At 44.7% G+C, this 26286-nt stretch overlaps 1 protein-coding gene across 1 annotated transcript; it reads right to left on the bottom strand.

Annotated features, from left to right (window-relative positions):
* Nucleotides 1-441: 441 nt before the first annotated feature.
* On the bottom strand, nucleotides 442-25770 carry map1sa (microtubule-associated protein 1Sa). Its single transcript, XM_048976417.1, has 7 exons — nucleotides 25515-25770; nucleotides 15176-15277; nucleotides 7411-7493; nucleotides 5107-5247; nucleotides 1546-4954; nucleotides 1186-1397; nucleotides 442-935 (listed from the first exon to the last, which is right to left on the bottom strand). Exons 1-7 carry the CDS (start codon nucleotides 25669-25671, stop codon nucleotides 780-782), a joined length of 4260 nt encoding a protein of 1419 aa, XP_048832374.1. The 5' UTR covers nucleotides 25672-25770; the 3' UTR covers nucleotides 442-779.
* Nucleotides 25771-26286: the final 516 nt, after the last annotated feature.

The raw sequence follows: 26286 nt of genomic DNA, 5'->3' as shown, positions 1-26286 counted from the left end.
AGCCACAGAACAGTAAGTGAGGTGGCTTTACCCAGCCCACACCCCAGTGGCAGCCTCACACAAACTCTGACATCCTATAAACATTCTTTGACACATTCACAGATTTCCCACTTATTTTTGAACAGCTAAACTGTGCGAAATTAAATTACATTTTTTTTTATATATAAAAGACGACATGACATGGCTGAAATTCTCAAAGTCTCAGGTGGTGGAAGATGGGAGGGAACTTTCACATGTCCCACGCATCTCGTGACTGATGACACCCTTAAGATCTACAGCCCAACAAGGCACGGTCAGGCACCGGCTGAAACGAGAGCTGCTTATCAACAGGAAACCAGGTCAGTCTTTCGTTGAGGATGACACACATATGTATGTGCACGTATGTGTGTGTGTGTGTGTGTGTGTGTGTGTGTGTGCGCACACATACTTCAGCAAATCTGCTGCGCCTTGGATCCACTGAGCAGCTTCTGCAGCATGTAAATAGAACACTAGTTCCAATTTTCTATTATTACCAATTTGGTCAGTTCGCTTTGAGGCTTACCAGAGTAGCATGATTGCACATATTCAATTTCCTCCCCTCAAATAATCATCACCCCACCCCCCAGAAAACTACATCGCAGGTTACAGATCACACACCCTGACAGAACAAGGGGGGGTGGGGTGGGTTGTGAAGGAGTGAAGAGCAGTTGCTACACAATAAAGGAGGGAAGAAGAGAGGGAGGGACTGTGCCACTGTGGGTCTGGGCGGTGCATTATAATGCATAGACCTTCCCCTCCAATCAGAACTCCACTTTGCAGGCAGGAAAGGTCTCCTCCTGCATGGCGACGGTGCTGTTGCTGCCAAGGACAGTGATGCTCAGCTCCCTCTGCCTCTCATGAGTCTCTTGGTACCACTCATGCATAGTTACGGAGTCAAAGGTGGGGATCAGAGTCACCTGAGGCGAAAGGCAACAAAAAATTAAAAGTAGTACTTCACTGCTACCATTTCAATCGATAAACCAAAAATACTCACTAAACAATACAGTATAAAGTTACTATATTATTGCTATACTATGGCAGTTCTAAGTCACACAAGCAATTTGCATGTAGAAATGCCTCTCTGCGCATATCAACACAAGGTAGCACTGTACAAGAAAAAATGAAATTATTAAATAATTTAGATATTTATTAAACAGTTGGACTGACTTGCACACCAGGCCAGGCCGTTTTGCCTTCCAGTAGCGCATTCAAAATGGGCCTCATAATGTTCTCCTTGAGGGGCTCATCCCCGCTGACGATGTAACAAGAGGAACGTAAACGGCGGAAGAACTCGACGTCAACGGTGGCAGCGGCACAGCCAGAGGGGAGGTAGGCCAGTTCCAAACAAACAGGTGAACTTGGCTTACTGCTCCCTGAGCCTTAAAAAGAGAATTACAAATGAGGAATTAAGAGTTATCTACAAATGAGAGCTGCCATTAATATAATACTGCAATAAATCATGTAAAAAAATGCATGGCTTGTAATTCCCCCTAAGAAGAATACTTCCCTAGCTGTCTCCGTACTTACTGGCTGTAGCAGACCTCATGACTCCCACTTTGGAAGCAGGGACTGTGCTGCGTGATGGAGGTCTCGTGTCAACAGAGCTTGCTTTCGTAGTCCCACTAGCCGTTGCTGAGGTGCCGGCCTTTGTCTTGCTGTTCTGTGTGGAGATGTTAGCCGAGCTTACTCTCTGCATGCCTCCAGTGGGCTTCTTGGATTTTGTAGTTACATTCTTCCCATTTTTGCCTTGTGTTTCGGCCTCAGGATCAGCCATGCAGGCACCAGGCTGCGGGGGCAGCGGGGGCAAGTCCTTCATGGGTGCAGGGGGAGGATCTTGGGAAGAGTGACGAGTTCCCCTCTGAGACGCGCGAGATCTGACATGGTCGTGTGGCTGGTGGGGTGGGAAATTGCCCCCTGAATCCTCGTCAGAGTCCAGCCCGCAATCTGCAGTAATGGAGGGACAGTCCTCAGTGCCTGGAGGCACATCAGACTCTGAAGCCGTGGGCAGGGATTCACTGGCAGAAGTTGGGGGTGTCTCTTGCCCCTGGGGTGAATGCAGATCGTCAGCTGCGTAACACTGAGCAAGTGGCTTCGCCAGCTCCTGGGAGAGGTCACTGTCGTCAGAAAGATCACGTGAACCAGGGTTAGCCAGCCCGGGAGAAAGTGGAATGCGTTGGTTCTCAGGAGGTTTGGGATGCTGAAATTCACAGGGGGACACCAGACACAAATCGACATCATGGGGAGGAATGTCTGTGATAAAGTCCTGTGGTCCAGGGAAGCGCCCCTCCGAGCCATCACCTGGTTGCCTCATGTTATGAGACGCCCTCAAAGGCAAGGACATTCCCGTTTTAGGTTCCAGGTCGTAGTGCCCATTTGAGTAGGGCCTGACGTCCATATCTTCCTTAGGCGACTCATTCAGCGGTGGAAGTACCTGCTCAAAAGAAACCGATAAAGATTCATCAACCTCTGTAGAGTGCGGGGAGCCAACTTCAGCTGGCAGGGAAGGGGTGGTAATAGTAGGGGAAACATCGGGTATCATGTCCTTTACAGGGCTCAACGACAGGAAGCTTGAGTGCTTCTCCTGAGAGGAGGAGGAATTGTTCTCTACGTTGTTTTTAGGGCATCCCAATTCAGAGTTTCTACAGGACCCATTGGGTCGGCTGTCGTCAAACCCCAAGCTAGATATTTTACCACCGAGGCTACTGTCTTCTCCAGACCCTAGGGGTTCTGCCTCAGGAGACTGCTGGAAAGGTGTATGCCCAGCACTGATTGGACCTGACCCTGGGGGAGAGACTAATTCAAGAGTCTTCTCGTCAGAGCTGGCACACGCATCATCTTGGCCATTTCTTATCAAATTGTTCTTCAGGGCTCCCTCAAGTAACCGATATTCTGTGGGTGTGAGGTCAAAGTTAACGCTGCGGTCACTTTTTGGAGTCTTGGCCAGAGGAGAGGGTGGTCCCATAGCCTTGCTAGGATTGCTAAGGGTTTCCATGCATCGGAATTTCTCTGGACTGTCTAAATTTGCATTTGCCTCCCCTACATTTGCCCCATCAAGCTGACAATGATCCTCCAACTTCTTAGACGATACCTGCTCTGAAGATGCCCTTCCTATTGTGGCAGCCCCTTCACTGGTTGTATTACACCTGCTCATCCCACATGGGCCTACGTCATCCTGCGCACTCTCCTCTCGCAGCTTTTCAAACTCCGCCGTCATATCCTCTGGTGTGGACATCTTGGAGCGATCTGCATCTTCTTGTGTGGAAGGAGGGGCTTTTTGGCTTTCCTTCTCCTTTTTCGATTTAGCCGCTTTATTGGCTTCCTTCCTTGGGGCAGATCCCTCCTTCTTTAAAGCCCCATTTCTGCCTATATTTTTCTTTTGGTCCAGAGCAGAAGATGAAGGAACAGATCCTCCTGGTACCTTTTTCACCTCCTTGCTAAGGGTTTTCAGTTTCTTCTCTTCAAGCTTACTTTCCTTCTTGAGATCTTTCTTGGGTTCTACCTTTGTTTCCTTCTTGGATTTCACTGGAGGTGGCTCCTTTTTGGTTTGGTCCTTCTTTTCTCCAATGTCTTCTTTTTTAGAAGTGACAACTGTGGCCTTTTCCTCCCTTTTTACTTCCTTCTTATCATCCTTTGAAGGTTCTTTCTTTGATAGAGGCTTTTCAGCTTTTACCACTTTTGGCTTTACATCACTATCCTTTGGTTTGTGTTTCTCTTCACCTTCTTTGCCATCTTTAGAAGCAAAGTCATTTGTCATTTTGGTTTTGCCCTTTAAGTCTTGCTTCTTGATATCAACACGTACAGGTTTCTCCTTTAGGGCAGCACTTGCTGGTCTAGACTCTTTGGTTGCTGACTTCAGGCTTTCCCGACTGTCAGTTCGTTTTGGAGGCTTGTCTAATTTGCACGCCTCAAGATCTTTGAGGCTTACTACTGGGTGCTTAAGGAAGTCAAGGTGCTTCAGTTTATCCAGTCCCTCCAGGATCTTAGCCTGTGGTGTACAACCTGGGAACAGGACTCGAATAATCTTTTCATGAAAACTAGCAGGATGCCACACCAGCAGAGCGCAGATGGAGACCAGGCTGGGTACAGGAAACTCTGATCCTTTGGTGTTTGACACATTTTGAGGCCAAGTTCGCATGAGGGCCTCCAGTTCCTTGCTGCCCTTGACAGGGTTGAGGACATACATCTCAAGGCGACCAACTCCCATTTTCTGGAAGAGAATGATTGGCTCGATATTAGAGTTGTTGGGGCGGTAGAGTGGCTCTGGTGTGATTGATAATTTTTCCAGGTATTGTAAGGTGAGTGCCACCTGGTGGCAGCTCTGGAGTACTTTGGGGTCCCCAGGGACTGCTTGGAGCCTGTCTGGGGCATTCAGGAAAACTACCCCTATTTCAGGCGATATGAGATTCTTCATCCAGTCCTCATTGCCTTGGGAGCCTGCAGACTGCTCCTCCTCAAGCTCAGCGACCTTCCTTTGCAACATACTGTTCACGCCAGGCAGGTTGTCAACCCCAATGTGAGTGAGCAGCATAGAGTCAACTCGGTCCAAATGACGCACAAGCTTCCAAAAACAGGAGCGTGGATCTGACCCACCGTTGACCAAGACATTAAAGCCATTCACGGCAAAAAAGGCAGAATCGCCTCTCCCTCCAGGAAAGACATAGCAGCAAGGACGAGAAAGCTTGAGAAAACCTACAGTGCTGGGAGGCTCGAGCAGATCAAAAGGAGACTGCGGTTCCAAAGACTCCAAAAGATATTCTGTAAACTCTTGCAGGCCTTCCATCGCTGGCAACACTGAGGGTGGATTGGTTTTGATCTCAATAAAGTCCTGCAGATTGTGTTTCTCCAACACAGAATTCTTCCATACACCAGAGTTGGGACAACTCAACGTCAGGCAAGCTTTCTGTGTCGGGTCTGCAGAGCTCAACAGCTCACCAATCTGAGGGAAAAAAAACCAGAATAAAACACATCCAGTAATAAATCTCTTGATAAATTATGATATACAGTACACATACCAATCTGAATTATTTTTACTTTTAAATAAAAACTCTAGTAAGTTCCTGAAGAATAACTATGCGCATTCAGACTTACCTCTTCATCTGTAAAAATCTGAATAAAGTCATGGGGAGAGAAGCACCCCGTTTGCAAGACCAGATCCCCCGTCTCCTCTACACACTGTCCTGCAAGAATGAGCAGCTTGTGACGAGATGAATCGGATATCAACCGACGAACCTGAAGGGGACAGATTTGAGATTTGCTGTACATCTGTATTTGGTTGACATATGGCCTAGTGAAGATTACAGATGTGGCTACATCCTAGAACAAGACCACAAGAAGCACAACTAGCACCACTGGTGGATGAAAACAGAATTGTTATATGAATTTTTTTTTTAATTCACTCTGCACTGTATAACCGGTTATGGATGATGGGCTGGTAGCTTTTAAAACTCATAATGCACAACTTACCCTTACTATAGACCGAGGTCCTTTCATTCCAAAGGCCCCTTTGTCACTACAAAAAATTAACGTGCCCTTAGATCCTGTCACCTGAATTACAGGACCTCAAAGAGAACAGCATAAAAGTTGCATATCTATTTCATGACCAGTTCCTCCACTTTACAGCTACAGTCCAAAATCTGAATAATAGTTACCTTTTTCGTGGATGTACACATAAGCTGCCAGTTAAATTCTTACTCGCTGTTTCAATTCTCTAACAGCGATAAAAATGACGAATATTGTAAGCTGGAACTTGAGTTGTAAGCTGTCAACTGAGTACTTAATTAGGAACAAGGAGAAACTACACAGTCTACACAGTGCTGGATCCCCCAGCTGCAGCGAAAACATTGTGTCCTCTAGAATTGCGGCGTGACATGGAACGAACAAGATTACTAACAATGGCTGTGATTTATGTAAATTTCTTATTATTTTGTGTACCCCCCTCCCTCCCCCACATGCCCGACCCTCCCCTGAAAAGAATCTTGTGCAGTTTCTATACTTGACTCCCTTGCACAACTGTAACCAAGGACAAGAGTCATGGAATGCCAATATATGAAATGAAACACTTCAGAATGCCCAAACCAAGGACAAATTACAGTTCTACGTTTGGCAACATACGTGCTAATCTTTTCCTTTCGAAATGTACTTTCAACTTATCATTTTAAACATTTCCTAGGGGTGTAACGCTACCCAAAATTCATGGTTCGGTGCAAACTATGGTTTTGGATTCATGGTTCAGTGCAATCTCGGTACAGCAGGGAAAACATTTTGCCTCGGGGATCCTGCACAGGCGATGTGCCGGAACGGTGATCACCACCGCAATCGTGGCTCATACAACAGCATATTGCTAAAACAACGTTGAGTCCGTGTGAAGTATATGGCCATCTATACCTAACTAACCGGAATTCAGTAGGCAACTGGACAGGTAAAAAAGGTCACATCTTTTACTCCAGTATACATAAAATGAAAACATTTAAAGGGTCCATTATTTGCACAAACCCTTTACATGACATTATTCACTTTAGAAACCAGTTTCAGTCCCAAGATGAAATCTGCTAACAATCTCAGTGTCAGTTTTGGTTCAGTAGGAGACATGATCAGTTGAGCCACCTAAAGGTGATGGTTTGGAGAAGAATAAAACAGTATAAAAACCCTCCTCAATACTCTTAGGATCAAAACTTGCATCGTCAGAGCAAATGACAACTGTGAAACCCATCGCCTACTCTCCACATACGGTCATTTCATAACAATTGGTTATTAGTCCACAATAAATAAATTTATCTGGAATAATGCATGAAGAGCTGTACAAAATTAGCCATTTCATAGGTTTCCAAACTTGGCATGATAAGCCGCATGGAGAAAACGTGTTGCTTAAGGTCCATGCTTTTACAACACACATAAAAGAACCACATCTTTCGAAAAGAATTTAAATTGGCCATTACATCCCAGAATAAATGGTTATCGACAAATCCCACACTGTGTTTAAAAAAAAAAGGAAGTGGTAAGATTGGGGTGCAACTTTGTTTTTAGATGCATGAAAGAAACACCCAAGTGAGCTGCGTGTAGCAGGCGATGACACAAGCAGCGCTAGTATGAAGGAAAGAAGAGCAGGAAATGTTTCCTCTTTTGCACTAAAAGCTATCAAACTGCTAGGTGTTTGGAGATGGACTAGATCAGTGTTTCCCAACCCGGTTCTCGGGGACACCCCCCCCAAGACCATGTTTTTGCCCCTCCCAGCACTCCACAGTGTTAGATTACCCATTACTCTAAGCCAATTCAGGGCAGGGAAGCAGCTACATTAAATTACACATCAGAAAAATAAAATGATGTACAACAAGAGCAGCTGTGAGCCCAGGCTGCATAGACAGTGTCAGGCCAAAAGGCAGCGAGAGGCCTCACCTCTGAACACACGTACGCTTGGGAGGGGTTCACCACCACCCGGCTCTCCAGGACGTCTCCACCATGCTGCAGCGTTCTCTGACCTGCGGGGAGATACGGGGACATGGAGTGAGAACGCCGAGAGGAACGAGGCTGGTTTTTGGGGTCAACACTATTAAAGGGTGGCGGGGGGTCCACAGCCTATCCTATAGGCTACGAGTGCAAGGCAGGGAACAACCCAGGATGGGGCAGCAATCCATCGCAGGACACACACACACACACACACACACATACCATTCACTCACCCATGCAGATCTATGGGCAATGTACCAACCCCTCAGCATGTTTTTGGACTGTGGGGGGAAACCAGAGTACTCGGAGGAAACCCCACGACGACCCGGGCAGAACATGGAGCCTCCACAAACATGGAACAGTGGTGAAGACTCGTACATGGTTCAAGAGGTGTGAGGCAACAGTGCTAACCACTGCACAACTGTGCCACCCCCTATTTAATACAATACAGAACATAAAATATTTTGTATTATATATTTTAACATATAAATTTGAAGATACGAGCACAAACACCCTGGCAATATCTTCTGCCCAGTGATACGATGGGTGTGGAGTTCAGTAGAAGAAAACAGTTCCTACATTAAACTGCTCAATAGAAAAGTCATGATTTCTAAACATTGCTGTAGAATTTTTCATATATATTTTTCTGGCAGTTTCATCACCCCAGACAAAATGTGAGTTACTTATTATATTTCAGAGAAGCCCATAATTTCTACAGCCGATATCTCCAAAACTAGGCAACCCCTAGCAGAACATCTGAGATGGACAGATAGCACTGAAGTCCTTCTAAAACGTATCTTGTTTTTTCAGCATTGGGGTGAACTGCCCCTTTAAAACCACACACATAGCAAACCCACGGACAGCACAATATTCAATGGGCAGTGTACACCGCAAGAAAAATCTTTGGTTCGCTTTGAAAAGACTGAGACCAATCTGTGGAAAGCTCTTAATTGGCAGCCTATTAACAACGTCCTTAAGAGGAGCCTGTACTGGCAGCAGACGCGTCCGTCGTCAGCCTGGGAGAAACACACCCTATTAAAAAGAGAATCACCAAATCCATCCTGAGGCAAAAAGGCTTCTGCCTGACAGCAGATGCAGCTAATCCACTGCATTCAGGAGCCGGCTGGTACCTTTGAACCCTTGTAATTCGGCTCCGTGGAGAATGCAGGCCTCCAGCGGCAAAACTATCAGCTGATCTGCCTCTAATAGAAGCCGCCGTAAGGACAAAATGGAGAAAGAGAAGCATGGTGACTCTGGAAGGGGAGCCAAGAGCAGACAGTCATAAATAAACTTCGCTAGAGGAGGAGGCGAGGTGAAAAGGGAGTTCAGAAGCAAGAAGAAAAAAAACACACACAAAAACCAAAACCACAAATCCACAAAACAAAACCAGTCTAGAGACGGTTTTAAATCTTTGCTTAAGACCCTTTTCTTGGCTTTGGAATGAGTCCAGTTGAGTTTGGTGTCTCAAACACATCTATTTATTGAATTTAGATTTTTTTTAAATTGATTTTATTTGCTATCTTTTTCTGTGTTAGTGCTCAAATGAGTTCTTTGTTTTGCTAACTTATGCTATCTCTGTGTGGCACTTTGGTTAAACTGTGGTAGTTTCAAAGGTGCCCCACAAATGACTTGTGACTTGATTTTGATTTGATAAATCTTCCCCTGCCACCCCCACTCTTCTGGTAGCATCTTAAGCTTCAGGCTCAGTAAAAGGGCCTTTGCTCGTTTGCTGGGAGTCCTTGAGCCACGCTTAGATTGGGATCACATGCTAGCAGATGACAGAAGCACAAACCCATGTGTTAACCAGCCATATTGGGGAGTGGGGGGCGGCGGGTGTTGAAGTCTCTGCAGGGCTCTTTGTTTGGTCTTGTTAAGATTCCAAATCAATAAACAGACGGAAACTGGAGAGGGAGAGAGCCAGACAGATGAGAGAGAAACAGGGAGAACACTGGTTGTACACAGGCCAAAGCGTATGAAGATCTGTAGGCGTCAGAGTCTGTAGGAACCAGAAGGGCTGGTATGCTTCCATGGCAATATCATCACCATCTACAGAGGACTCAAGTAAAATATGAAAAATAAAAGCTCAGTGAATGACAGCCCACAGATCAGTGCATTCACAAGTATGGGAGTCTCCCATGATAGAGCATCGCAAAAATGATAAAGGGAGTGGGGGGGGGGAGGCCTGCAGAACCAGACTGTTTGTGTAGGTCCATGCTGCCATGAGGCTGAGAGGCCCTAATTGGGTTACAGCCCTGTTAAAGAAGCTGCCGGAAGGCTCGATGCTCATAAGCACCCTGGAGATGGAGAACAGCTGTATTAGACCCCAGCGGACCACAAAGGCTCTGGGAAACAGAACTGACCCTGGATGATTCCTCAGAGCCAAGGAACCTGAGCAAGGAACCTAGGCACTGAGCTTCAATGATAATTGGGGGGGGGGGTGTCACACTTCCAATCGCTAACCCCTCCACCCCCATTAGTGACAGACAGTCATATGGTAGGAAGTGCTTCCTTTTCCTGTAGGCCAACTGAGCTCGCCTGGTACCATGGCAACCAAGGCCTTTCCTTGCAGAAAAATAAGCCAATACATACCAACACAAAAATCTGGAGCCTAGACCTGAACACATACTACTGGAAACCTCACAGACCTGCTCTTCCATAAGATATAACTATGATAAGGCAGTGACCATGGAAGTTTCTAATGACCCTGCTGTATTGGATTTCCCAGTAACTTTCCCCATTTTTCATTCCATTTCTCCTTCCCAATTGAAGCTTATCCTCCCGAAGACGCAAGTCAGAATGTCATACTTGCTGAGAGCAGCTGCATGATTGCATGTCTCAGAGGCTCTACGAGGAACCGAAAGTTAACAGGCCTAGCTGAGGGGAGAGGATGATCCCAAATTTAAAAATATTTGAGACTTTCCATACTTCTTCAAATCAAGCTGACATTTCATAAAGGTGTAAATTCCTCTTCTACAGACCTGAAATGAACAGCTTGCCAGTGCACTCTGTGTATGTCTATAAAAGCTTGTTTTACACAATGCAAACAAACAACGGCATGTTTATAACATGGTTATGGACCTGGGGGCTTTGATTTCCGGCTAAAATCGTGTCCTCTCACAACATCTAATGACCTTTATGTGCATCTCTTCACCTACACGGAACAGACCCACAGGAAGAGCGAAAAATGCGAGAGCCACCAGTGGATATAAATAGCAACGGTGTAGGCGCGGTGTCACCATCACCGCAGCTGCTCACAGCACTTCAGATCATGCTCACTGCATAACCGGGCCACTCCCCACACACCTCATAGGAGGGTGACAGGAGCACAAAGAACAGCTTCAGATTCCACACCGGCCACCCCACAGCACAACCCCCTCCGAAGTCACGTCTCCTTCCACTGTGCAGGAAGGACGCTCAGTAAGTCCCCACACTACCTACCCATTCCCTCTGCCACACACAGAAGCCCGGGCCACTGCACAGAAACAGTGTCAGCACATAGCTGCCTCAGAGGTTCCTTGGGAGCCTGGAATGAGCTTTCCAGCCCGGAATCACAGCCACATGTCGCAGGAACGGAAATGAGAGGCCCTAAGGTTCAGTGCCAACCCATCAGCAGGCTTTCTGTAGTGTGGACAGTTCTTGGGGATTGGGACCTGCACACAGCCTCCTCAACATATCACCAGAGGTGGATAGTTCAGGTCCAGAAGGTAAAAATCCAAACCTAAATTTTGTTTCAACCAACCAGTTGAATATAAAGAGTCAGTCACAGAGGACTCAATTGGTTGGTTGAAACAAAATCTTGGTCTGGATTTTTACTTTCTGGACCTGAACTCTATCCACCTCTGCATATCATTGTTATGACACTCCTACCCTTATGATCTGCAGGAGGCAGTGCCAGTTAATCCATGTTGGTAACAGGAAGAGGTGTTTGGTGCGGGGGGAGGGCCACTATACTCTCCAGGGTCGCATTGGTTCTTTGCACCTATTTCAGATAAGTAATGTGCTTGATGGGGAGGTGATGTCAGAGATTTGGGCCAGCAAATGAACGTCCAGTCCACCTCTGCCAGTCTGCCCAGAGTGCCCAACCTCACAACACCCCCTCCCCCCCAGATTTCTCGAAAGCCTCTGGCATGTGTTCCCAAGCAGCTGGTCACTGATGAGTCATGCCAGTGGCTCAAAGAGGAGGAATGACAGAGCCCCACTGGGTAAAAATTACATTACAGGAAGTGACCAAACCTGATAGAGAGGGGCCTGTGGTCCATGTGACACTGTAGAGGACAGACACAGACACACACACACACACACACACACACACACACACACACACACGACAGTTATGGACAAACTATTTTCAGTGCCAGATCCTGTTCTGACAGCCATGCAGTGCCACTGGTCCACTATCAAATCCCACATGCTGCGACTCTCCATCCACATTACCTGTCTATATTGCTTTTCTCTGAGAGCCAGAGAAAAGCAAACTACTGTAAAAAAATGGCTTGTGGAAGTTTTACTTACACAAAAATGTTCTGAGGGTAGAAAGAAAATGGTTCAGAGAAAGAATCAATCAATCAGACTGTAGAGGACACAAATCCAAGCACCTAGAGGAGGCGGGACCAAGACATCTAATTGTCTTATGAGGAAAGGTTAGCTGAGCTGAATCTGTTCAACCTCGAGCAACGGAGACTAAGGGGGGACATGATCCAGATATATAAGATTCTAACAGGTCGGGATGCTGTTCAGCCAAAGGGCTACTTCAATATTAGTTTAAATACTAGAACTTTAAATCCGAGCTAGCTAAGATTTTAACAACTCTGAGCTATTAGTTGAATTCTCCCCAAATGAGCTTGATGGGCCAGATGGCCTCCTCTCGCTAGTAAATTTCTTATGTTTTTAATTGGTTAGTCTGACATCTGACCAAGATCTGATTGGTTATCACTCTTAACCAATAATTTTTTGTTCTGTCCTCAGAACATTTTTGTGCAAGTAAAACTCCCATGAGCTAAAAAAAAAAAAAATGCTCACACCAGTCCTTATGTGACCCGGAATGTTTTCACTTCAAATCACGACTGTATTGAAGTGGGACTCAAGACAATATTTAAACATAGACAATGAAATAACAGGCCCTGCATCTCTGAGCATGTCAGACTTGTGCCAGCCACCCTGGTGAGAGGTGACTGCATCGATTATAAAACAAACACTCCCCTAAGCTCTCCACTCCACCATGAGCGTTCCTGAGAGTGAAAATCCCAAGAACAGGAGTCCAGAAGTAGACGAACTGCAAAAGGAACGTTAAAAGTGAGCAAACGTTTAATGTCCCCACAACCAGAATAACTAAGCATGATGACAGAAGCACTATGAAAGGCTCATCGTTAGAAGGTGACATCAGCTGAGGTTTTGTTCAATGTACTAAAAGCGAAGCAAGGTTGTCTATGACACAAGGGAACAGATATCCTAAAAAAAAAGAAAAGCTGCCTGAATTTCACTATCAGTGTCTAGACACCAGTGAGTGCCAAGCCACACAGAACGAGCATCGATAAACACCAGGGACAGAAACGAATCCCTGAATTTCACACACTGTGGCTCGGCCAGTAGATGCCGACGTCGCCACTAAAAGTTGATTTACACCATAGAACTGCTCACACTCCAGCCAAGAGGAACAAATAAATAGCTGTCCTCCAAGCACAGTCACAGGGAAATTTAGAAAACTTGACATCTAATAAAACTAACATATACTTTAGGCCTCCTATACTCCTATGGCCTGCACTCCAGTTCAGGTAGAAGCACAAACACAATAATGGACTGTACAACAAACACATACAAACAAACAAAAAGCCACAACACTAATATGGAATTACATCTTACGGCATTAAAGCACATTTCAAGTCGGAGAATCTCACATAAAGCTCCTAGCCTTTTTCGGGCACAAGATCTACGGACCATATAATTACATGCGGTTTACTCCAGTACGCAAAGACGGAACCTCTGCATTCAGTCCGGCTTTTCAGCAGACTGTGTGGACCCCGTTGCGGGATATCGCCAGACATTTCTGGCAGGCTGGAGGGACTTTTGGCATGGGGAGAGGAAAATATTTAAAACTAAGACTTGCAAACCACTCGTCTTTTGCAGAATGAGTGCGACAAACTACAGCACACTACCTAAGAATATCAATCCGCCGGAGATCACTGTAGGTGAACTTCTCCATTTTAAAATACAGCAGGTAAACGTATGTCAGCCAATAGAATCCTGCAACACAAACTGATCATCCACTGTTGAAGCACTGTGCCCCAGCGAAATGTTGAACACTTATGCTGAAATACAGCAGGCCAATGGTATTCAAACAGACCAACAATGGAAAAGCTTTAATTACTACAGCACACGTCAGAATCCATACCCGAGTGACGACAGAACCACCCCCATCCATGCCTGTGGTTCTCCAACAAGCCTCAGTCGACCAGACAAATCATGCCCTTCAATTCACACAAGGCATAACTCAATTACTACCTGGCAGACTTCAAAACCAGAATATTCCACTAGAACTCTTTAAAAAAGACTGTCATTTTAATTTGAAAACAAGGGCATCATGCCCAAGTATTAAGCACAGAACTAAAGGGGGGAAGATCAGCAATCCCACAGTCTGCTCTTGGGCGAGACGGAGCCAGACAGAGCTCTGCTGATAATCCCAGGCCCAGGCAGGGCAGTGCTGGGGCTGAAACAGGGTCAGCGGGCAACTGCAGGCTTTCAGTGGAATTCAGGCAGGAAGACTGGGTGCTCATCCAAGTCACATTAAAATGGTGATTCAGCAGGAAGACAGAGCAACAGACAGGCAAATGCGCTGACTTAAATAAGGCTTTTGAGCAACTTAGACGATCAGAGTCAATTTTCTCTGCATTCCTTTGGGTGCGAGCTGAAAAATGAAGCAGAAGGTACCTTTGAAAGAACCATTCACAAGGCTGCATCAAAACACAAGCTACCAGCTCTCGCGCGCTACCAGCTCTCGCGCGCTACCAGCTCTCGCGCGCTACCAGCTCTCGCGCGCTACCAGCTCTCGCGCGCTACCAGCTCTCGCGCGCTACCAGCTCACTGGGTGGTGCATAAAAAAAAAAAACACATGCATTTCATCGTGTTACATACTGAGCACAGTCTATAGTGGCACCCCATATACACTCTGTATTACATACTATATATACCCACACAAGTTGCCTTCATTATAAGAATTATTCATACAAATCACAGACATAATATCCTACAAATCCCCAAAAGTTGTATCCTTTTAGAACTGCTAGTACTACCCTCAAGGACAGGTCGTATAAAACTTGAACACAAATGCCGTATAGTTTTAGTTGTGCTTAATGGGGGGGGGGAGGTAAACAAATGCAAAGGCTACCCCCCCCCCACCAGTTTGCTTGGTGACCGGCAGCTGAAAACACGTGTCAGGAAATCCTAGCACAGGATGGATGAGGTCAGCTCCGCCAGCATGAACACACAGGACCATCAAAGCTCAGCCATAACTACTCAACATGGAGGAACCAGGCACAGACCCGGGTTAGAGAGAAAACCCGCTGTCACGCTACATACTGACCAGAGAACAAGTGAAGCTCGCAGCCACCAGACCCGTTTGGCCTAGCTTCAGCCTTATAATGTAGCTCAACACCAGGTCAAAGGTCAGACAGACACCTGGAGGGTGGGGGTAATGTATTGATGCGAGGCATTTGTTTACCTTTGAGTTCCTCAGAGAAGGAGGCCGAGTGTCTTGACACAAACAGTTTCAGCTGCTCGTCCAGGTTACAGGTGGTCAGATTCACATCCCAGGAGCGAATACCTAAACAGGGAGTGGGACACAAAGCACTGAGTCAGGGAAAAAAGAAAAACCCAAATGGTTCAACACGAGGCTGTTAAATGGCACAATGGTCACAGTAAATGGCAGACATGACGGAAACCTTACGTTCAGATAAACATCAACGCAAACACTTTTCTGATTTACTTTCCCAGGGAAGGGGGAGCACCTGATTGGTCAGGCAGGGCACAGACCTTCCACTTGGTTATCTGCACACACCTGCTGATGGAAGTCAAACTTCCCAAGTCCACTTCTTGAAGTGTTTGAAACAGCTGTACTGTATTTTGAAATTGTCAATAAAATTAAGTAAACAGCAACACTGCCCATTTTATTATGTTATATTGATGTAATAAATATACAAATGTTAATTAGATGCTAATCTGCCCGAGACAGAAAAAAAAAAATTGGCTATGACGACCGTCCACTTATAGTAATCAATTCCACCCAGACAGACATGATCACTATAAGTGGGTTCCACGTAAAGTAACTTGCTGCTTGTGAGTGATCTCCACCAGTCAAGCACGATCTCCACCATCCCAGAATATCAGCCATATATTCCGATTTTGGATTCTTTGTGCTCTCTGTTTAATGAAAATTCTGCATAATGTCTGCACTTGTGTCTGAGTGTGTGTTTCTGCATCTCGTCATGGTGAGATGACTATATATGCCACCACTATTATCCTGCAAAGTTAGTATATTATGCCAATAGGACAATGAACTAGAGAAATGTATGTTTTGTCCATTTATTTCTGATCCCACTGCTTTGGAGTGATATAAACAGGCACACAAAACTGGTATGTATGCATGCATTTGCCAGGGATACGTACAGCAATTTCTTGTTGTAGCAGCACAAAGGCATACATATTTTTTGTGCATGCACACCGTTATGAGAAGAAATTACCATGCATTTTAATCTTGCTGTAGCTAATTTGGACTTCTTTCGTGGTATAAAGGCTAAAATGCACATTGATTTCTTGTCATGGCATGAATGCACATAAAACAAATACACATTTGGATATATGGTAAATGCATACTTGCCACTTGATATAAATATGGCTGACACAAACACAAAATACACCAGAATTCATATTTCAGTTTAGAGTGAAGCAAAGGTGCATGCATACCGAAATACCATATCGTAAAATTAATAGAAAAAGACAACTGAATCATTAATCACAATTATCTGTATGACAATTAATTGTCAACCAAAATTTCATGATCGTGACAGCCCTAAAAAACAGAATGGACATGCACCCTCTTTTGTAGTAACAGGATTATAAATGACCCTGTGCTCAGTGTTAAAAACCATGATGCAGATCCAGCATTCTGATCAGATACAACCAATCATTTGCACTGGCTCAAGTTTAAGATCACTACAAAAATTTAAAAAACATACTACTCTAAACATATTGACTTCACACTCAATCCAACTGAGATGCGGAACAAGTCACAAATGTATCAAAGCTCCACGGTTCCTTACATATGACTAAGGCTGGGTGATATCACATCGATATTATACTGCACATGCGCAATCATCACTAGGGCTTCAGATGACAGGCGAAACCTTTGGCCGGACGCCAGCTTTTCGGTACTACATGTTATCTGCTGTTTGTTTACGCTCACGATTTGTTAAGCAGATTAGTAGTGCGCCTAATATATTAATGAATGCGTTTTGTGACACCCAAAAGTTGGTAATCAACCTGGTATATCTATGTTTATTAAATTTGGTTAGCGGAGCACAGCACATAATACTGTTTTGGTATATTATGGTTTGTATACTTCGGTGCGATATGCACTGTAGTGGAGCAGACTATACAATACTATTTTGGTATACTATGGTTTGGTATACTTTGATGAGATATGCAACATGCACTGTAGCGTCGGTGAAGAAAGGAACAGCTCGGCAGCCATGACATCTTTTAAAGGAGGAGATCTTGTGGATAAATAAGCTAAAATGACATCGGTGGTGTGGCAGTACTTTTCGCAGTTTAAAGTCTGACATGTTTTTAAAACATAAAAATATGCCGAATTTATACTGATTACTAACGTTTGGGCGTGATAAAATGCCTCATTAATATTTTAGGTGCACTGCTAATCTGCTTAAATCGTGTGGGTAAACATCAGTATTCTACCGGAAAGCTGGCGTCCAGCCAAATGTTTCACAAGTCAACTGAAACCCTGGTGATTTTCACGCAAGCACAATAAATTTATGTGATAATTGCCCAGCCCTACATATGACTAGGCAATAATGGCCACAGGCATCACGTTCTCGGCAACACCGGAAATGTGTCTGAGCCTGTGCGACGAGCTTTGCGTTAAAAATTTAACTGGTTGCTGTCCTCCACAAGCAGCCAGCATTCCAGTGTCAACGCCAGGGCATATATCAGTGTCCCAGACACCTGGATGCCTTTTGGTAGCAGAGGCTGGAATAAGACCAAGCAGAGTGGAGGCTGTATTCCAAGGAAGAGGGGAAACAAAAAAAAAAAAAAAAAAAACAAGAAACTGACAGACAACGGAACTACAAAAGAGGAAGAAATCTTAGTTTCTGTCTGGTCTGGAAAAACACTGCCCCGTGCCTCACTGTCCTTTTCTTCCACACCACACCACTGCTTTGAGGAGCACAAAAGAAACAAAAAACACAGATGACAATACTCACTGCTGAAACGAGCGTGCTATCAACAACCGTTGATGCCGCTGGCCCTGTAAATTAAAGGGGCAATCTGTGCCAGTGGCCATATAATGACATACTGCTTTCAGAAAGTATACTGATCATAAACTAAAGAAAGGGGGACCATGTTTATCGGGAACAGTAACTTAGCACACTGAGGCCAGCAACTATAAGTCCTACTCAAGCAAAATGGGTGACTCGTTGTGCAAAGGGGTAAAATCAGGGCGGCCTGGCCCCAAAGCTACACGTCTGTCTCATAGGTCCGTGAATTCTTCACACGTAGTGTCAGACTGGAGCACACTGAAGAGGAAGTGGAAATTCCGAGGCAGGGCAGAAGTGAATGACACACAGCTCTCAGGAAATGAGTACAACCACCAGATCGTAACCAGAAGAACAAACAGTCGTGCTCATTAAGTTACAAAACCACACCTTAAGTATCAGGGCATCATCGCCATCATCACTTAGCCTGAAGCTGTTCCAGGATCAGGCCTGCTGCCAAGAATTCACAGTCATTATTCATTCTAATATACACCATGTTCCCCAAGTTTCAGACAGCCGCAAACACTGGGAAACGTGGACAATAAATCCAGAAAGAAACCCAACAACACACCTGTTATCTCCCTATAGTTTAGTGTCAGCTGTATTTATGCACGGAAATGAAGCCATTATTTTAAGTCTGCAGATGTTTTGACGAATGAGAAGGCCTTGGCTTCCACAGAAGAGTTTAATCAAGGCTCCGTGCAGCAGAGAGGCTTCAACAAAAAATTCAAGCGCTACAGACGATAACAAAGCAGCCCCAGGTGTCCTCGAACCGCAGTATGTCCTTTACCAAGACGTCATGGGGGCTATGTGTGATTCTGTGGGTAAGGTCTCTGTGCCTGTGACTGGAAGGTCACCAGTATGTGTGCCTGTGTGCATCTCAGGAGAGCAAGAAGGGATAAGCGAAGATTTGAATTCCACTGCAGTTGATACCTGTACAGTGACAAAGACTTTCTATTCTAATCTGTTCACCCACATGTTAAGGAAGGAACCCAGCTCTAGTTTTGGGGGCTGGGGGTGGTGATCAACTGGCACTGCTCAACCCAAAAAGGATGCAGATGGACCTTACTGGACAGACACAGTATGACCTCAAAGAGCATTTGTATTTCCCATAAGGAAGGGTGACTGTAGTAGCATGGACTTGGAGTAGCAAAACATCCACAGATACAGTTGCGGCCATAGGCAGACCGAGCTGCACCTCGACACACAGGACGCTAAAGCCCAAAACTGCATTCTCTGTCAGCGTGAACAGACAAGACCATGCAGATAAACGTGCAATGTAAGCAACGCCATGACCGCCTGATCTAAAGATAAACTAAGCTGTACCACACGGGCTGGACAACACTGCAGCTGACATAACAAGCACTTTAACCTTCAAAATCCATATTTCTTGGCACATGTGAGGAACAGGAGGGCTGTGTTTAAAAGGGGACAAAGTTCATTAAAATTAAACACCTAACGGGAGAACAGTGGAGCCGTAAAACAACCCGATATGAGATGTTTTGAAGTGAAATGAGCAGGCATGGCCTCAGAGGCTCAGTGTGGCAGTGGGGGTGGGGTGTCGGACTGGAATTGAGGGGAAGCTGAGCCAACAAAACGGATAGCTGGGCAAGGGCATGGAGCAGGTGGGGCTGTCCTCCGCAGTCACACACACACACACACACACACACACACACACACACACACACACACACACACACACACACACACACACACACACACACACACACACACACACACACACACACACACACACACACACACACACACACACACACACACACACACACACACACACACACACACACACACACAATCTCTCCTGGCCCGGCAAGACTGCCTAAAGTGCCTGTTCAACCTTGATGCTTCGTCAAACTACATCTTGCCTGTTGGTTGACAAAAGCAAGTTCTCCCCAAAACGAAATTTCGTTAACATACAGTAGTGACTCCAGTGACCGTAACAAAGACCTACACACAGAAGCACACAGAGTCCAGCCCTCGGCAGCTAACCAAAACCTAGCTAAACCACAGCCCCAACACCTCAACATGCAAACTACACTGCCAGAGGTATAATTCTCCATGCAGGAAGATGGAAACTGATTAAACACCCCTGTCATGACATACCCCATTCCTCATCAGATGAAAAACAAAGGAATTTCTGAAGCCAAGAACGTTATACCAAACTTAAAGACGACATGCATTAGAAATAAATATGTCTGAGCAAGCTTCCGACACATGGTCATGGTGAGTTTGTCCTGGAAACATGATGACTAAGGGGGGGGGGGGGGCACCAGGGACAAGATGCCAGCCCATTACACACACTCAGGTCATACTTAGTTTAGAGACACCAATTTGCCTAAATCACATTTATCAACTGTGGGATAAACCTCACTCAAGTACAGGAAGGTAATGCAAACTCCACGTACCCACAGAGTGAGAGACGTTCAAGTTTCCTTTACAGTAAAAGGGAATTACAGTCATGCATAGCTTAACAACAAGGATACATTCTAAGAAATGCGCCAAATAAGGGATTTCGTTGCATCATAAGTAGGGCTGCGCATTTCTTAAAAAATAAAAAAAAAAAAAAGTGAATTGTGATTTTTTGCTCAGAATTGAAACCACGATTTTCAGTAACAATTTTTCTTCTCAAATTTAAATGTTCATTGCACTCAAACTGCAAAAGGAAACATGATTGTGCCAAACATATGACTGATCCAGGACGGCATAACAACTTCTGACAGCAGAACAGAAATGCTCAACTGGCCATTCAAGTAGAGTAACCGAAACAGCCCTACCAACAGTTCCAGTACCAAAAGTGTCAGCTGGGTACTTTTTTTGGTACTTCAGTACTTTGGGGTGGGAAATGCTTTCTTTGTTGATCGACTATACAAACAGCCTGCCTCTGAAACGCAATACAACCGCCATCTTGAAAACAGTTGCGAACTCAGAAATAAAATCAACATGGCATTTCATGCACATGCAACGGTCATATCTGAAAGACCGCGATAGTCTGTTGGGTTCAAGTTTTATTTTAATGATGGTTCCTTTTAAAAATGATCTAGTATGCAAAAATAAAAACAAATTAAAATCAGTCTAAAGTTCATCGCAGCTGCATTTGCATGACCTCTACATGCACATTACGTATTACAGGTTTGCCGACTTATGTATTAGCGTGACTCATCCTTTCAAACTCTCAGGGTCTTTGCAGAATATTTACAAGGCAACAAAACTGTTACATACATGTAAATGTGAGTGCAGACTTCTCAAATTAAAAATCTCACGCAAGGCAGCTGACCAAAGTTGGCAACTCTCAAGCAAGATGATGCAGCTAAGTGACGGCGCTGACCTTTTGACCAGCGATTATTTTGACAAACAGGAATCGTAGAAACTAAATTAAGCAAAATAATTTAAATCAATGGCATGACAAAGACAGGCTAGGCTAAACGGCACATATCTAGAGTTAACCTTGCATTATTTATTTATCCAATTATCTTCGTTGAAGATACACTTGCATTGCCATTGTTCCGGGGTGATATTCAAGTTCTGCAATAGTTACAGGCGGCAGCATTTTCATTCACTTTTAATGTGAATGAAATTAGTTGGACCCTTATACGCTACACCGTCTTCCTCCCGCCACATTGCCAAGTAATCGAGAAGGAAACTTTTAACAAATGTTTTTTAGTGATCGAGTAATCGGGTTTAAATCGAGTGATTATGACAGCTCTAGTGAAATCCCATCATTAGTCCGTCCTCCTTTAAATGTTCGGCAAAACTTCACAAGATGAACGCAAGCAGGATGAAATATAAATACTATCCAGAAGTAGGACAGTACAGGGCGTAGCAATTGGAGGGAAAAGGAAGCTGAAGCCACTTCAGAAAATCATTTAACACATTATTCATCCAAACGCAGCCCATAGCCTACGTCAAACAGGGTCAACACAACACTGGGGCACTACGACATTTTAGAGCCGATTCAGGTAAAGGTGGGTTGGGGTGAGGGGACGGGGGGGAGGGAGGGGGGGCTGGAGATAAATGTACTTGCATTTCATCATTTCAAGGCAGCTATGTTTCCGATTCTCAAGCAAACTGACACTGGGTGATGTAAGACCTCATTGAGTAAGAAGCTGACTGCCCCCGTTCAGAGTGGAATTCCAGCTTCCCGACGGTTAATATCACATTACGTGCTGCAGGTCTGGGCACCAACATGCCGGCGAAGTAAAATGCCAGCAATTTTCTTCAATTTATGAAAATCCACCACAGCCCACACACTTTCTAAACAGATGCATTGCCCACGAGGAAGGGCTACAATGTGAGCTGTATGAGGGTCAACTGGCTGACTCGTCAGCGAGACAGAAAAGAGGAAGGAATGAACTGACTAGGAGGGCAGAAAGAAGTCTAGATCGAAACGCAGCAAAAGTGGCGGGCAGGAGCTTTAGAGAGCCTGAAAACACAGAGTGTACTAGTTTTTGTTTCATATTGACCTTTAGACCTATACAATCAACTGTTGGGGTGATAAGCATGTGCAAGATCAACCCTGCACCAAACACACATCCAGTTTGCCCCGCCCTCTCCAAAACAAGCCAGTCGGCCCTTTATGCGCCGCTCCCGACCCCTGCACACGGCATGTCCCAGACGTCTCCACACCCAATCACATTTCAGAGCCAGATGCCTCTAAGGATTCACAAGGGCAACAACAAAGATCCAAATATGCCAGCACCTGTGAGAGATATTTCCAGTCGTTCCCCGGCAAAGCAACATCGCTGCAACCAGGCTGCATTATTCATGCCCTGCAGCACAAATGAGGTCTGTAATCTTGCCATGCACCTGCGGTATGGTTGCAATTAGAAGGCAGGGACCATAATTTTACAGATCAAAATGTGTAGGTGAGGAATAGCATTTAACTTAGTGATGTTTACCCCCCCATAAACAGATCCTATCTCCTACTCTGCTCCAACATGCACTAGACAAATCTGCAAAGATCTTACAGTTTTCCAAAACCTTTCAGTTGGAAAAACAAAAGTGTAATAGAATATTAAAAGCAAACCATCTCCAATTATAATTATGCAACAGTAACGCATGACAGAGGTTCTGAGAAAACTGAAGATTTTTTTTAAGCCTGGAAACCAAAACCAGAGACAGATACACGATTTTCCTAATGATATTTCCTAATAGATAGGGGCGGTCACATGACTCAGAGTGCACAACAAGCCGTGCTTTTACAGCATAAGCCACAATGTAACCATAGAAACATGGATGCATACGAATAATCTTGCCTCCCAAGGTAAGGCTTGTGGAAAGTCTCCATTTTAAGCCCTACATGATACCATTAGGTCTGCACAGCTTTTACAGAGTATTTGGATTTATTTAACACTAGGGCTGTATAATTCTGCTTGCTGATACACATTTGCTCCCAAGTGCTTTCGCCTGACTCAAACAGACATCTATCCTCTCTTAATTACTCTCGCCTGCCCCCCAAATTAAGGCTGATACCCCTGTTCTGATGCATGGAGCCGAAGTCACACTGATGAATGAAGTCTGGAGCTTTCTGGCACTTCAGCACCCTGCCAGAACAACCTGATCAGCAACTGACAGCCATTTAATGACCTTGGCCTCTAGGAGTCACATCTCCGAAGATATCCCCACAAATGAAAGGCAATGAAGAACAGGCACAAACATCCATCTGAACAGCAACATAAACAAAGTAATAACTAGGGCTACTTGATTACAGAAAAAAATCACATCATTATTTTGGTCAATAGTGAGACCATGACTATTTAACACGATTCTTTATTGACTCTCAGAATATCATGCATATATTTTATTTTTTTATTTTTAGCAGTGCATTTCCTTGTACACCCGGGAAACAAAAATGGGCTGTAAAGAGATGCACTGGATTTGTAACAAGACAAAAGTGGAGCATTATTGTGAAAGGAAATGTGGCTAAATTCTCTCTCCATTTTGTTTTGATAATCCATTAAACGAAATCCACACGAAATTGGACTCCTGATTTTCTATTATGCTGATCTGAACAAGGACTCCATTGCAGGGCAAGGGGCTGCAAAATTCCCTACAAAAACAATGCCCGACAGCCCTTTAAAAAAATAATTTCATAGGCATGTCTGGCCACTCAGTCGCAAAGGCCAGCTTGTTTTACAATACATTGCGCTACCAAGCCCTGACAGGGAGATGGGGAATCTCACTGTTGATATTTCAGAGTTTTATTTACTTAACGCTAAAACTTCGCAGTCCGTAAACATAAAGCACCATGAGGTCACGCAAAACCTAAAATTTTACAGATACTTCCTCTTCGTTTTATGGAGGCTCCAATATAAGTTGGCTGAATGCTGTCCATTCGTTTACATTTTAACTTCAGATAACCACACATCCGACCTTGGCGTCAATATCAACGCTGGTTTTTAGGGAGGATTCGCCCTCCCGTTAACATAGGCAGGCCGGAGTTTACGTCGATCTTCTGTTTTAATTACATCAGTTCTCCCAACGTTTATAAATTTTACAGTTTTATGACATACGAAAGCGACTCTGAATACAATGGCTACATCAGGCCTGTTTGTTTTACTGAAATTAAAATGAACAGTCGCCAACAACACAAAAATGCATATTCCCCGCGGGCGTTTACCTGCACCAAACAGATTTTACATTTTAAGCATTTATATGTTCTGTCCGATCGGTCTGAAAAAATACACATTGTGTACAAAAACATCCCGGTTGTCAATCGTGAGAAGTGTGATTAAACTGCAAGCCTAAAGGACGTATATATTTCAAAGATGCTGAACAGGGTGCGGCTAACGTGAAAAGCGGGGCTGGCCGCTACACCTCGGGAAAGACACGGCGACGGTGTTATTCTGATGACATTACATATAACGATTTATTTTAACCTCAGATTTTTTTTTCTGGTAATCGTGATAATTTCATGTACAATCGCTCCCCTTTAGTTGCAGCCCGGGAGTCCCGCAAACACGCAGATGTCAGGTGCGTTTTAAAAAGAAAAAGCAGCTCGTGGCCCCCGCGCGCCGCCCGTTTGCGGACACAAGCCCAGCGCGCGGCAAACCCGCTATGCCTCTGGTCAGGGACGGAAACGTCCGTATCCCGGGACTTCAGAGAAAAACAGTCCATTGTCTTTACTTTTAATTGCGTGGTTGCACCTCTCTTGAGGTAAACTGAAAGTGAAATACGAAAAGCTGCAAATGCATGAATAGTTTAGGGGGAAATTAAGTGCAGCGTGTTCGCCTGCTTCCACTCCCCTCCCATTTTTTCTACATGTGGCAAACGGTCTTTGCGGCTTTCTATCACCCCCAGAGAAAAAAAACCGAAATCCCTTTGTATCAAGGGCTACCTGCGAATCCAAACCGCACCGCGACCATCCAGCGATCATCCAGCCCCCCTTAGTTACGATCACCTGTATTAAAGAGCCGAGCCAGAAGACACAAATGTATCGGCAAAGCGGAATTGCTAGCTGGTACCGATTCATACGGCAGCCTGAAATGCAGCATTTACCTCTTTCGACCTCTTCGAGCACGTATTCCACTAGGCCGGGGCGACTGTGCTGTCCGATTACGACAAGCAGGGAATACTTATCATTGCCAAAGCCAGGGTGAAGAGCTCGGCTGGTATTTTCTATCCTCTCCATCTCCCCAGACTGTCCTGTCGCCATATTGCGAAGTTTGACTAATGGTATTCCAGTAAGAAAGTGCCGATTTATGAAAAGGGGCGGGTCCCTGGTGACTGGCACGTCTCCCGGCCAATGAGAATGCAGGCGGCCAATACTCCATGGACGTCCGCTTCTAAATCAGAAAAGAAAAACTCACAAGTCCGAACTAAAAACGTCGAACGTTTTGCCATTTTCATTGAAATGATCTTTCGGATATACCTGTCTTATATTCGGTTTCGTATTTTATATTAAATTGCACCAAGCCCTTAAAACCTTTAAACTGCTAACTCAATGATATTATACTTATTAGTCTTATTAAGATGATAATCTTATTAATCGTATAACTGCAAATTAAGTCCAAGATGTCTCGGATGTAAAACTTAAACACCAGAGTTACCAGGATCGTAAACTATTTTAAGATTATTACCCATTATGAAATTTCTGGGTTTGTCATAACTGCCAGATACGAATAGTTTCAAACCTATGTACAAACGCTTTAGCACTTCGACTGCAATTTCCTCATTAGGTAACTATTTATGTTGATGAATTTAATTTGTTATGAGCAGATTTCCTAACTTCAAGCAACTTAGCGCCTCTTAGTGGTTAAATATAGTTTAG

This window comes from Brienomyrus brachyistius, chromosome 15 (assembly GCF_023856365.1).
Source record: "Brienomyrus brachyistius isolate T26 chromosome 15, BBRACH_0.4, whole genome shotgun sequence".
In the NCBI taxonomy this organism is placed as follows: Eukaryota; Metazoa; Chordata; class Actinopteri; order Osteoglossiformes; family Mormyridae; genus Brienomyrus; species Brienomyrus brachyistius.
The sequence above is the reverse complement of the archived record's forward strand: the minus strand, read 5'-3'. Positions and strand labels throughout refer to the sequence as shown.